General features: G+C 33.4%; 3 protein-coding genes across 3 annotated transcripts; 2 read left to right on the top strand and 1 right to left on the bottom strand.

The window, feature by feature from the left end:
* Positions 1-2,417: 2,417 nt before the first annotated feature.
* On the top strand, positions 2,418-4,433 carry LOC133335762 (uncharacterized). The gene has a single exon (XM_061544060.1). It carries the CDS (start codon positions 2,490-2,492, stop codon positions 4,431-4,433), a length of 1,944 nt encoding a protein of 647 aa, XP_061400044.1. The 5' UTR covers positions 2,418-2,489.
* A 4,439-nt stretch (positions 4,434-8,872) lies between these two features.
* Positions 8,873-9,629, bottom strand: LOC133335761 (dnaJ homolog subfamily C member 30, mitochondrial-like). The gene is made up of 2 exons (XM_061544059.1): positions 9,341-9,629; positions 8,873-9,276 (listed from the first exon to the last, which is right to left on the bottom strand). Exons 1-2 carry the CDS (start codon positions 9,627-9,629, stop codon positions 8,873-8,875), a joined length of 693 nt encoding a protein of 230 aa, XP_061400043.1.
* A 2,110-nt stretch (positions 9,630-11,739) lies between these two features.
* Positions 11,740-12,610, top strand: LOC133335760 (mitochondrial coenzyme A diphosphatase NUDT8). The gene is made up of 2 exons (XM_061544058.1): positions 11,740-12,005; positions 12,091-12,610. Exons 1-2 carry the CDS (start codon positions 11,740-11,742, stop codon positions 12,608-12,610), a joined length of 786 nt encoding a protein of 261 aa, XP_061400042.1.
* Positions 12,611-13,457: the final 847 nt, after the last annotated feature.

The following is a 13,457-nucleotide window of genomic DNA, read 5'->3' as shown; positions in this document are numbered from 1 at the left end:
CTAAACATACATTTTTTGAATGCTATAAAAAATGGAATAAAACTTGGATTAGTTGTAATATAGTCATAACATAATCTTGGATTTGGATTTTCAAGTGAATTGTTTGTAATTTTATGTATGACGTTTATAGTGGGGAGAAGAATTACTCCCACTCATATATGTCATATTTAAATAGGATATATAGGGTTCCGAGATGACAGAAAAATTACTTTGCCCTTAAAGATACTGAGCGATTTTAGATATTTTTGAAGGTCATTGATTGCATCATTTTGCTCAGCACTTGGCTGTAATTACAGATGGAAAATAACTCTTTATTTATTTTTATAAACAATCCGCTTTTCAAATAAGATAAAATTCCATGGTCAAAGACAATGATAATCCGAATACGAGAAACGAGAAACAGAATACTAAACAACGATTGATGTTTCAATAATAACCCGGGGATGTTGAATCGTATCAAAAAATGCTATTGATATTATGTCCTCTTTGGATTCTGGGAACTATTACATCATCAATTCATCCATTGAGAGAGTACCATCTTTGAATCACCAAATCCACGCTGGGTCTTTTTCCAACAAAAGTTTTTTTTCTCCTCAAAAAATAAAAAAATATATCCCTACAAAGTATCTATATTCTACATTTCTCCTCTAAATTACAATAAACAATGTAATATGGCATCTTACAGAGGCGTTAATTTTATTCCTACTATGTTTTTTTTTTATAATATATGGGTCCATATGATGTATTAAATTTCATAATGTACAAATAATATCATAATCTTATCTGGTTTCCAATTAAAGTTCAGGGGTTAACGTTTTCAATGTCTTGTCAAAAAAATATATAGCATGCATTAAGATGTGGTGAACATAGTCAAATATCATTGTGAATAGAAACCTTGCAGTTGACGGGATTTTTGTTTGTACCATATAAAATGCGTTCCCTTATATATGCATTATAAAGTCAATGTGTTTAAAATGTTTTAAATGTTATATGTCTAGAAATTATACAAACAACAACGAAACTATTAATAATATCAAATTTGAATTTTGTTTACAGAAATGTTTTGAAGAGTCGAGAACCCGTTTATCAGGCAATCTGGGCTGATACAACCGATTTCGATGAAGTTCTAATATCACCTGTAATGCTGCAGGATCACATGCCGGATAAAATATTAGCTGCCCTTAAGAAGGTAATTGCCGAAGCATCATCTGATGATACATCGTCGGCCAGTAGTAATGCCAATTTGACAACCCGTCCACCCAATTCAGTAATTGCACAACATGTTTAATAAGACTATGCCTAAAAGTATGCAATGACATTGAGAACCTGAATACCTCTCTCGATCCCTCCCCCACACATACTGTACATTTTGTTTGTTTTGTAAAAAATCTCTTTCGTGTTAAATTATTTTGTTTTTGTGTATTTATAAAAAATATATTATTTTTAAGAGCTTAAAAGTTATTTTTATATTTTTGTACATTATTGTTTAGCTATTAAGGTCATCATCAAGACATAGAACAAGTTTAGTATGTATATGAAATTATTTTGTTTTTTTTTCACGAAAATAAATATTTATTTATTGTTTTTTGCAATTGTTGTTTTTCTTTTTTTGCTTCATTGTTAATTTGATTTTTTTTATTCACATTGCTTTTAATAAATTAACAAATTTGCTCCTATTGAATTTTTAGATAGGACCAAAGAAGGAAAATATGAACCATGCATGTAATATTTTTAATTTTTGGTGTTGAATCGTGCTACACATTATGATGGCTTATACGATACCGCTTTATTGTATTGAAAATACATATCCGCATTTTAATTTATACGCACATTCCCCATTTCAAATATGCGAGGAGTTATGACTTTAAAAACTTACTCGACAGAATGTTCACAAGGAAATAAAACTCCTTGTACATTTGATATTGAATATTACCCAATTAAGAAGTAGAAGCGGCACTACGTATTTCACAAATATATCGGTTCATTGGTAATACAGCAAAGACGGACTTTAAGATATGACTTCCATTAAATGATTAAATGGTTCCTCACGTTTTAGATTTTCTTTTTTTTTAAAAAATTTTAAGTATATATTCAAATCAACAAATTTGGTTTGACAATTTGGGGTTATCCTAGCTAAGACACAGTTTTTGCATAGTATTCTATCTAGAGAAGAGACCTGTTGAAGGCCATTTAATACATTGGTATGAGATGTTTTGAAGATATGAACATGTATGCTGGAAATCTGTAGAAGTGTTTTTTTATATGTGATGGATCTGTTATTAGTATTTCTATCACCAGCCTTTAATAAGCCTTATAGAAAACACATAGCATGAATTCGGTCCACAGAAAATGATTTCCTGGCTGGTGATCAGAACTCTTTACGAATCACACTTTTTAAATATACATTAATTTTATGTCTTTTTTGTTCCCAGGTGGTAACAACCAGTGGTCCACGAAAACCTCATCGACAAGCATCGAATGCCTTTTCAATGGCATCCAATGATCTGCAGCGTAGCAATCAGGATGTCTACAGTTGTTATAATATTTCGAACGCCGATATACACCAGCAACAGCATGCTGATGGTATGTCACAAACGTCACATCACACCGCCGATACACGTTCGAATACAACGACAAATCAAACGGAGGCCCAATTGCATGCAGCTGCCTTAACAACGGTACAACAACTTCAACTTCTGCAGCAGCAACAACAGCAGCAAAGAGTATGTTTAGAAACGTCATTTACAAATCTCCATAGTCCTGTGATGATTCATAAACATGCGCATTTTAGTGAAAGTGTAAGCTCCAGTAAAGCCTCGTCATTGGCTGGCAGTGTCCTAAGCCGTAGCCAGTTGAGCAGCATACAATGCGATATATCATCGGTGGCTGAGAATAGCATAGCCACGGTGGCAATGGCAACGGCACGCAGGAGTCCTATGGTGTCGATACACAATATTGAAGTCCATTCCCATCGGTTGGAACAACAGAATACCTCACGAACGAAACAGGTTGCATTCGAAGACGTATCACCGCCTCCATCTTCAGCCACGACCATAGCAACTGTCACAGGTAATTTACAACGCCATTCGTCCGAAAAGGGCCCAAATAGTGCCAGCAAACCAAAATCGTTGGTTATACCACCCCTGCGCAGAGCTTCAGTAAACGATACGGAAGATGCGAATAAACAACGAGCCGACAATTGGGGTGTTGCGCCCTTGGCCAGTCCCGAAACACTCTCAGAAATATCCAGTATATCGTCACGTAATAGTTTGGGTACAAGTCTTGATCGTCAGCTACACGAGGGTGTGACGAGTGGCGAGTCAACCAAGAACGGTTGTGATAATAACAACGGCGGTATGTCCATGTCCCCCGAGGAAGATATCTTCGAATCACAGTTACACACCCCCAAAGTCATGCGTAGAGCACCAAAATTTATTGAAAACTTATCGACTTGTGCCGAAGACAAGCGCAATTTGGACCAATACAAACGAATGGGTCGGGTATTTATAAGCCATCCGCTTTTCCACCATCAACCAAGCCAAAATTCCAGCGACGAAGACGACGATAGCTTTGAATCGGCAAACAGTTGTAAAAATAAACCTCAGCAAAATGGTTCTACGACTCGAGTTGAAGTTAAACTAAACTGCCAGAACATTTGGAAGTCCGAATCTAAACAAGAAACAGAATATCAACAAACAACGACTGATGTCTCAATAAAGCAGCTAACAGCCAGCGGCGATAGTATCCTCTATGATCAGGACGACGATGAATCGTGTCAGAAAAATACAATTAATATTATGTCCTCTTTGGATACTGGAGACTATTACAGCGCCAATTCATCCATCGAGAGAGTATCATCTTCGAATCACCATAACGATGATAATGATGATGGTGCCGATGAGAAAGTAGACCATACCGGGTCTGCCACAACAACAGAAAACTATCAGCAAAATCATACCCAACGAATAGCAACAATTATTCCTCCTGGTGTCTTAGAGTCACATTTTCCCCTACACTATGATGCATTTACATCCACAGCCACGGTGGCAACAACGGAACCATACACAACCCTCACCACAACCACAACGTATCCCATTAATGACAACGATGAAGATCAGCACCAACCGCAACCACAGCCACATACTGTAACAGTACAAAGCCCTAGCAAAATGTCGATATTATCAAGTCCATCATTGCTTGGACGTAAACGAAACAAATATTGTATATATCCCTCCGGACTCACGACGCCATCTTGTATTGTAGGTGGTGGTGGTGTTGGCGGCATTGTTAGTGGTGATCAGCAGCAGGTCAGCATTCGAAGATCATATAACAACGCCAATACCACCACAACTACAGGATCAAATTTACCTGAAATTCTAGTTACAAATGGTACGAGACAACCTAGTAAAATATTAAACGAAAGTACGGTATAATCTAACCTAAAATCGCAACTCATGAACTCTGTAGTATGTATATCTCTGTTAACACAAACAAAAGTCCTATGAATCGCGATCAGTAGTAGTTGTAATATAAGAATTGTTCACATGTAAAGTTTAATGGTCAGTCTTTGGGTTTTTTTTTATTAATTTTGAAGCTTCTTAGGTATGCCAATTTTACGAGAATGATTGATAGATGATAGGCGAAAGATTGGTGGTCAGAAATTTTGTGGTTTGGCCTTTAAACTCTAATTCAGAAATACTAAAAATACCAAATAGGTTATCATCGATTAATTGATTGATAAGAAGTCCCAAAAGTATCTAATCTAAATGAAATGAAATATTCGTCAGAGACCCCATAAATTATATATTTTTTTATCATTTTACCCATGTCGGTTGCAAATCTGTTAAAGTCAAGATGTAGTTCGGAATTTTTAGGATGTAGCTTTGCATTTGGCAATTACAGCAGTATTCTCTATGAATGTTTGATATTGAAATAATGTACATATATCAGCTCACGTTTTCGTATAGCTCCTGTATAATGGTACCGAAGGAATTGTAATTTGTGATTTCGGATACTTCGAATGGGACAACTTCTTTGCAGAATTTTTCAATATAAATCCATGTTTTTACGTAGCTCGCGTCCCATTTTAAATAGTTTGATGGTCCATGTTTTTAAACAAAGTGGCTGTAATATTGCATTTCGAGTTCTTAGTGGACGAAAAACTTCTTTACAAAAAATTTACAATAAAGGTCTACGTTCTGACATAACACCTACACTTGTTAGTTTTTGGGATATTTACCGACAAAGTGGCAATTAAAATTTTTTTCGCAGAAAAGACTCATTGTTCAGGTTTTGACACATCCTTATTTCTGCAATTTGTCATTTTGCACATCTAGTGACAAACAATTCTTTGAATGAAAAAAAAATGTGTCTAATAATATAAGGACACCGGACAGCTTTATTATTTTACTTAACAGATTTGAAGTCCATTTCAATCATTCATTAATTTGCCCATCACAAAAGTATGACTACAAGCATTGTCTTTGTTATTCTCCAGATTTGAGTAGAATAAATATCCAATATTAGTCTCATTAAATATCGGGCAATCTTGTAGTTATAGTGAAATATTTCGTTTGGGATACATACAATATTCTCGAGGAAAAAATCGTAATACCTACAGCATAAAGTACATAATATTCCAAATTTGAGAGATCGACATGCTTTAATCGACATTCTCACACATAAAAATTATGCAATGGTTCATTCTGCTTAAAATCTAAAATTCGAAAATGCGTATCTTTCATTCAGTGTGTGTAAGTAATAACGAATCCTTGAAAGCTTCATAACTGAACGAAGTAACAACTTTTTATTTGAAGCAATTTTTACCGACTTCAAGTAAACACAAGTCAGACTTAAAGACATTAGTAAGTCTGACTTAATCGAACTTCGTTTAACTCATTTGATATAAAATTTTATCTCTAATTTTCTGAAAACCGAATCAACCAACTTAACTGAACGCTAAACTTAACATCTGTACAATTTAAATATTGAATATAGGTTTATTCTCACTGTCCTATTCTAATCTTAAACTCTAGACCTAATGTAGTCTCTATAGCATAAACTAACTAGTTAAAACGTTTAGAACATTGTTTGTTATAAAATAAAACAAAATACTCTAGTAGTCAATAAATATTATACATATATTTTAACTATACACCAAACAACCAACCAACCGAACAACAACCTAAAAACAATTAAATGTATTAAGTTATTCATATATAATTACATATTTAGCTAGTTATAGTTGTAAGCATACTGTACATATACGTTTGACCATTATGTACAGTATGCATAGTTATAAAATACCTACCTATTACCTACCTTTAACTTAAAAAAAAAACAAACACTAACAAAACTATCAACTATGGTGGTGGATAGTCGGGATGAAGGTGTCACTTAATGCCTCAAATCATGATGACGGTGATATGTGACATCTTTAGATTGATGTTCCATGACCGTTAAACAACAACACTAAATATTAGAATACAAGTATCGTAAGTAGAAAATTTACAAAAAGAAAATAAGAACAACAACAATATTACTTAGGAAATGTAGAAGTAACGAATTTGTTGAACAAGTGATAATGCCATCCGTTTTTTAACATAATTGCGCGTAATAATAACACACACATACACTCATACATACTCATATTAAAAATAAATAAATGAATTCTCCCGTCCCGTGTCCATGTCCTTTTTACCCCAAAACAAAAGAAAGAAAATCCAAAAATAACAAGTTGAAATGATCTCGTAAAATATAACAGTCGTGGGCTTAATTCCTTAGAAATTAAGAAGAATTAAAATTTAAAATATTTTTTTATGAGAGAATTATGTAAATTTTAGAAAGATTTTTATTTAGATTTTCTCTTTAATTTGTCGAAGATTGAAAAACCCAATTAAATTGGGTTTCATTTTTATTTCCATGATCCTCAGAAAGCAATGTAGGTCTCTGTGTATCTTCTCCCTACAAAAATTCTATATTAATGCCAATAAAACAGAACCGCTTGTTTGCGTATTTCAACAGTCTCTTTACATCGATTTAGTATTTGCCAAAAAAGCAAGTAAAAAAAACACCACCCTCATAAAATTTTTCCACCCTCGGTACTCGAACAACCAGTTTTCATATGGATTAGGAAAATTTATTTTAAATATCCATGTTTTCATTGCTTATTTATAAAGGAACTTTGACGTCGGGTGACCCAGCATTCAGAGTTACTTTCTGGGTTTAATGCTACGTTTTCATTTCTTACAATTTGATATTCCCAATGTTACCTCCCAAGTTCAGTTTTACTAGACATCTGCAGATGTCAATAAACCATTGTCCACGATTGTTTTCAAAATAGTACGATACTGGAAGGAAAAGGCACACTTGAATACGAACATATCATCTTTATAAATTCAAAAATCTTGTTTTCATTGTGTGGTCAGTACAATGGGGGCCTGTGGGACTTTCGTCCTGAGTTTTGATGTGTATATTTATACAAAAAATATAATTTTAATTTACAAAGATGTTATGTACCTTTTTCATGTTTGCCGAAATTTTCAAACATTTAACATAAATTGATGACTGTGATGTGAATGGATCTCCTCATATACATATTTTAAAAAAGCCAATGTATATAAAATACATACATACAATAAAGAAACAACAACCAAAAAAGTCAATAAAAAAATCATTTTACTATTTTGATTTTTTTTGTTTCATATTTTTCAGTTTTTTATACAAAAAACATATGCATAATAAATGCGCAAACCAACTAAAAGAATAATAAATTAAGAAATTTACAGAAAAAAACAACAACAACCAAATTTTTTGTAATAATTTTCAGATAAATTCTATGAAAATTGGAATAAAAATAAATAAACAAAAATGATATTTATTTATTTTTTAAGGGGGTAAATTTTAATGGTTTGTATAAAGTTAACATAATTTTCAGGAATATATTTACAGAAGAAACTCTCATATTCAGATTTTGCTAGTGAAAATCGGTTTTTGATTTGTGTAGGATTTAGAAATCTGAATCTACCGACAACAATTTAATTTGTGTACTTTTGATGTTGCTAATTCGATGCAAACAATTTTCAACAAATAAATAAAAATATCAGATTTCAAGTCAGATTTACGTACGCATGAAAACCAATATACTTTTCTCGGAGTGCATTGCCACAGTACAGTAGTTTTTGAAATACTCCATATATGTGTGTAGTTAATGATAACTAAGCAATTATGTATTGAGCCTAGTATTTATTGGCTATTTGAAATTGCTGTATCACGCAAAATGGTTGCTTTAGTTAACAGTTGAAATACATTATATAATACATATTGCTGTTGAAGATTAAAAAATTAATCGTTTATGAAATTAAAATGGTTTAAGGGTTTGTGTTTGATTTTTTTCAAAAATATTGTTATGTGGTATTAATTTTGTTTGAGACTTTGTGCCCTTCAACATGTTCGAAAATAAAACGTTGTATGTGATGTAAAATGTATTATAAATCCAAGATGTGTACCAAAATCTAAAATGAACTTAAAAATAATATCCACATATACTTGCCATAAACCGAACTCTTGAGCATATTTTGCTTGTAATAAGACTTTCTTCTAGAACAGTATAAACAATTATGCTCTTGCGCTAAATCATTCAATTTGAAACAAATGATCTTCCATTCCCTATATATCCATAATACGAAGATATACCAAATATATATATATATATATATATATATATTATAATAGCAATCAGATACAATTTGTATTTTTGTGTATTTTATTACTGTACAATATCATTACAAATTTATTGCAAAAACTTTCTATACACACTTAATTCAAACTACAATGATGATTTCAAATAAATTATCTAGATTGACTATCCTTACTATTTGTCGTTCGTACCATCCTTTACGGTTTCCTTTCGTTGAGTCGGCGGTGCCCTTGATGAGAAAAATGGGGCATCCGTGGAATATCTAAGGAATGCCAATGACGTTACAACCATAATTACAAACAATAATATTTCATTTTGCGTCATTAGAGCACTATCCTTTTCATGTTTTTTGGTACGATGATATTTTTCCTTTGCCGTCTGGCGTCGCTGAAATGTATTGGCGTATTGTATTCGCGTCCATTCATCCAGATCGTAAATTGGCGAACGGCCTTCACTGTCACCGACGGTGGACTTTTTAAAACGCGATTTGTAGAATTTTGTTGATGGGTCATCCTCTTCTTCCGGTTCTGCGCCTTTCATAGTTTCATCGGGTCGTTCGGCGGTTGTATGTATAACACCTTGACAAATCAAGGGAATATATATTAGAACATTCAAATATGTTCAGGACGTGATAATGCCTACCTTTGTCGTATAGCCTGCGTAATTTGTAGTTGCCCAACACTTCATAGGCCTGTGTTATTTCTCTAAATTTTAATGCGGCAGTATCACTGCCTTGGTTCTTATCCGGATGATACAACATCGAGAGTCGATAGTAAGCTGCTTTAATTTCACTCTGCGTTGCTCTGCGTGATATTCCCAGGACATTGTAGTGATCTATATATCGGGGAGTTGTGGTACATATCTTAGCCTTATTAACTAGCCACAAATTTCGTAGCGCGAAGGAACACTGCCTTGAAGAGTTGGACAACATTGTCCATACAGTTTATTTTTGTTGTGTGTTGAGAGCTTCCCTGTTTTGTTTGTTATATCACTTTCATTGCCAAGTTCAAAACAAAAGCAGAATCAGTTGATGAGACAGACAAGCCAAATCAGCTGATGGCGAAATATAAACATTAGACAAATTGTGCATGCCTAGTAACAGAGTTGCCATGGCAATTACAAAAATGAGCGAATTTTTTTATTTATTTAAATGTCACTTTATAGCTTTGTCTGGTTACTTTTCCAGTAACATTTACTCAGTAAGTTCTATTTCAGATATCAAGCCGTGTTTAGTCTTGTCTGGATAATAGAGAGAAAACTAAACGCAGACAATCCCGAGGTATTTTGCTAAATACCACTATTTTTAATTAAAATGCTACTAATGTTGTTATAAAGTTATAAAATTCATAAAATAAAATAGGTTTCTTGATATGGGTCAAAATCTGGATAAATCATACTGGAAAAAATTTAACCAGTAACATTCAGTAAGTTCTCAGCATAGAACTGTCAAACTAGCTTTCTCTTTTCGCTCTCTTTTACCGGACTTTTGAGTAAACAGACAACATCTAGCAACATTTGGTAACAATAGTTACCAAATATCGAATAAACAAGTCGTTAAAACCCGCGGCGCCTAACTTAACCCGAAGCTTAAGTCAATATTGATTTTCTAGCTAATGAAAATCCAGAAAAAAATAATCCAGCCATTTTGTTTACAAGCCCAAAGGTATCCAATAAGAATCCCAAATTGCCGTTACAGGGGGGTTATAGCAAAATGTGGACCGATACCAAACATCCCAGGAGTACCAGCAATGCGTGTGCATAATTTTAAAGCTCTATAATAAATATTGCAAGCTCTATCATGATTACAACATACAAACTAAACCGTCAAAAACTGGGTTTTCTACACCGATTTTTTGAAAAACCACCTAAAAATCGATCTTGGGCCCATTGTAATCCCTCACCAATCCTAACTCAAATGGTGCGATATGTGGATGTATCTGTTGTGGATCAAAAGATATGGGCCTTATAGCCTAGACAGACGACAGCCTTAATTTGCATTAACAGCCTTAATTCAAATTAACTTGTACATTATCCTCATTTTTATGTGTTGTTAATGCACAAAATCAAACTGAATTTATACTGAATTAGGCAATTTCAATATGGCAATGCTGTCGAAAAATAATTGTTTCTTGTCAAATTTATTTATATTTATGAAAATAAAAATAAGAAATGAAGGCAAATTTCAACCATTTTTTTAAATTGGGAGCTGTTTTGCTAAGATTAACGTTGCTATTTCTCCTTTATGTCATGTATCTATTTCCTAAAGATGTAATCCCGAAAAATATCGAAACAAATGTAAAAAATGTTCATCCTACACACAGACAAACAATTGTTTTGAAGCAAAAAACTGTTTCGTAAATGCAGAAACTCTCGTCTGTAAGGGGTAAATATTAATTCAAATTAAAAATTTTTTAATGCAAATTAAGGCTGTCGTCTGTCTATGGTATTAGAACCATACAAAATCAAAAAACTCTTTCACGTAACCGGAATCTATTTTTTAAGAATAGTTTTTTTTTCTGGGATGGAAGGCCTTCGGCAGGAGATTAAAAGCTTTCTCCTATGGAAAAATACCAACACCGGCTACGCGACAGAATCGCCTTTTAAATAAAATAGTTTTTTGGTTGGCTTCGGCAAGGTATTTATTACTTTATTCTATGGATAGACACCAAAACCGGCTACGCGGCAGAACCTCGTGTTAAATGGAATAGTTGTTGTAGCAGCCCTATTCTTTTTACACAATGGGCTGAGGAGACAGACGTTGGCCGAGAACGACTCGGGTCGTTTCGGATGGTAGACCCTTCTGGAAACGAAATAGAATAGTTTTTATTTTATTAATAACATTTAATGGTAAAAAACTAACATTTTACCAAAATTATTATACCATCCTTAGAAATGGACAATACTTTGCTCTTGGAAGTTGGCAACGCCTGGGTTCAGCTGATAAACAGCTGTTTGTTACTATTACGAAAGTAAACATTTGTTGCATCTTCCGAACATCGAATAGGAAACAGGAGAGCTGGTGGGATAAAACTATGTTGACTATGAGACTACATAAATCCCTGGCTTTACTTTACGAGAATATATCTCAACATTCAAAACGATTTTATCACAAAACTTTAACAAATACATGCCAACATACTAACACAGAATATGCCTTTGATGAAGATGTTTTACTCTCGAAAGAAAATCAACAGAGATGTTTGGAAAAAATGAAAGCAGCAGCACCAATGGGTCTTCGTTTGAGGGGAAATCAAAGTGAAATGAAATTCGCTGCAGTGCTTATTGCAATCTGCACAGACGAAAATGGGTAGGTGGTTCAGCAACACACAACTTAACATATTGAAAAATTCATGCAAAGTTCAAAGGTTATATTTTCCGACTTAAATTTACAGACGAAATCCTTCCATACTCTATACACGAAGAGCTCGAACATTAAGAAGACATATGAGACAAATTTCATTTCCCGGCGGTATTCAAGATGAAAATGAGGACTTCATAACGTGTGCTCTCCGGGAAACCGAAGAAGAGATTGGACTTCCTCGGAGTCGAGTTGAGATCTGGGGCACTGGAAATTTAATAAAACCCCCACACACAGCTGCCATAATGCCAGTCATTGGCGCCGTTAAGAACTTCAGGGAGAGTGAATTGAACTTAAATGTCGATGAAGTAGAAGAAGCCTTTGCTGTGCCCATTAGTCGTCTGGCTCATCCACAAACACTGCATTATACGCAATTCCAGAGTGGTTATTCTGGACCTGTATTTATTGTTGATGTTGATAAGAAAATCTGGGGTATAACTGGTTTCCTAACAAATACCTTCCTTAATTGTTTTCTTCCACCAGAAATGAACTACTTGAAAAATCGGGTTAAATATATACGTCCCCTGAAAATCGACGCGGGTGACAAGAAGTAGAAAAAGTAGCTAGTCAAATTTCAATGGTACAAAAATAATCAATTGTATTCTGTTGTAATGTGTTCTGTAATATATAATTATTGTAATAGTTCAATTTTTGTAATTCATATACGCAAAATACAAAAAATACCTCAATGATAAAATAATAAATATTTTCTAGACGAATACTCAGTTATTAGTGAAACAATTCAATCTGAAATATATATATCCATATATATATATATAATAGAATATATAATAATAGGGCCTAAGGCTCTCTCCTATGGGTAGACGCAAACACATGTATCTACGTAATAGATGGTCTTCAATTAGAAGACATTAGTCCGGGTTTTGAGACTTTTAATTGCAATTCCAAAGCAGTGCGAGTGGAGCCTGTAGAATTAACGGAAACCTGTTTACGTCGGAATTATTTACATCAACTCAAACGATATATTTGTGGGCTATATTCAACGTCAGATCGATTCTCACTAATTTCACAAGAAGCCCGTTTTTGGAACCAATGACTACGACATATCATAGTCATGCAATCCCAATTTCCTGTGATACAATAAAGTATAAGTTATTTCAAAATATCTACAACTCCACACATTTTGCATCACATTTTTTAAAGACACATATCTTCTAGGAAAATAAACTTCAATTCATAATTAAAAAATCATCATTTTATTAGTATCAAATATAAGAAATACTTTATTTTTTGTTTGTTTGTTTTGAAATTGTATGTGTATATACAAAAAAAAAAAAAAAAAAAATTATATGCAATTATATTATTTTAAATAAATTTGTATGAATTAAAAAATATATATGTTTAATAAAAAAATACACTTTTTGTTAGTACAAATGCGGA

Source organism: Musca vetustissima, unplaced genomic scaffold (genome assembly GCF_032173495.1).
Source record: "Musca vetustissima isolate MV318-11 ecotype Yass unplaced genomic scaffold, APGP_CSIRO_Mvet_v1 utg896, whole genome shotgun sequence".
NCBI lineage: Eukaryota > Metazoa > Arthropoda > Insecta > Diptera > Muscidae > Musca > Musca vetustissima.
The sequence above is the reverse complement of the archived record's forward strand: the minus strand, read 5'-3'. Positions and strand labels throughout refer to the sequence as shown.

What these genes read in the sequence shown, in the direction of transcription:
- LOC133335762 (XM_061544060.1), top strand. Translation starts at nt 2,490, where the DNA reads ATGGCATCCAATGATCTGCAGCGTAGCAATCAGGATGTCTACAGTTGT.
- LOC133335761 (XM_061544059.1), bottom strand. Translation starts at nt 9,629, where the DNA reads ATGTTGTCCAACTCTTCAAGGCAGTGTTCCTTCGCGCTACGAAATTTG. An exon ending in ACGCAGGCTATACGACAAAG is followed by an intron (nt 9,277 to 9,340) that starts GTAGGCATTATC and finishes TGATTTGTCAAG; the next exon opens with GTGTTATACATACAACCGCC.
- LOC133335760 (XM_061544058.1), top strand. Translation starts at nt 11,740, where the DNA reads ATGAGACTACATAAATCCCTGGCTTTACTTTACGAGAATATATCTCAA. An exon ending in ATCTGCACAGACGAAAATGG is followed by an intron (nt 12,006 to 12,090) that starts GTAGGTGGTTCA and finishes TTAAATTTACAG; the next exon opens with ACGAAATCCTTCCATACTCT.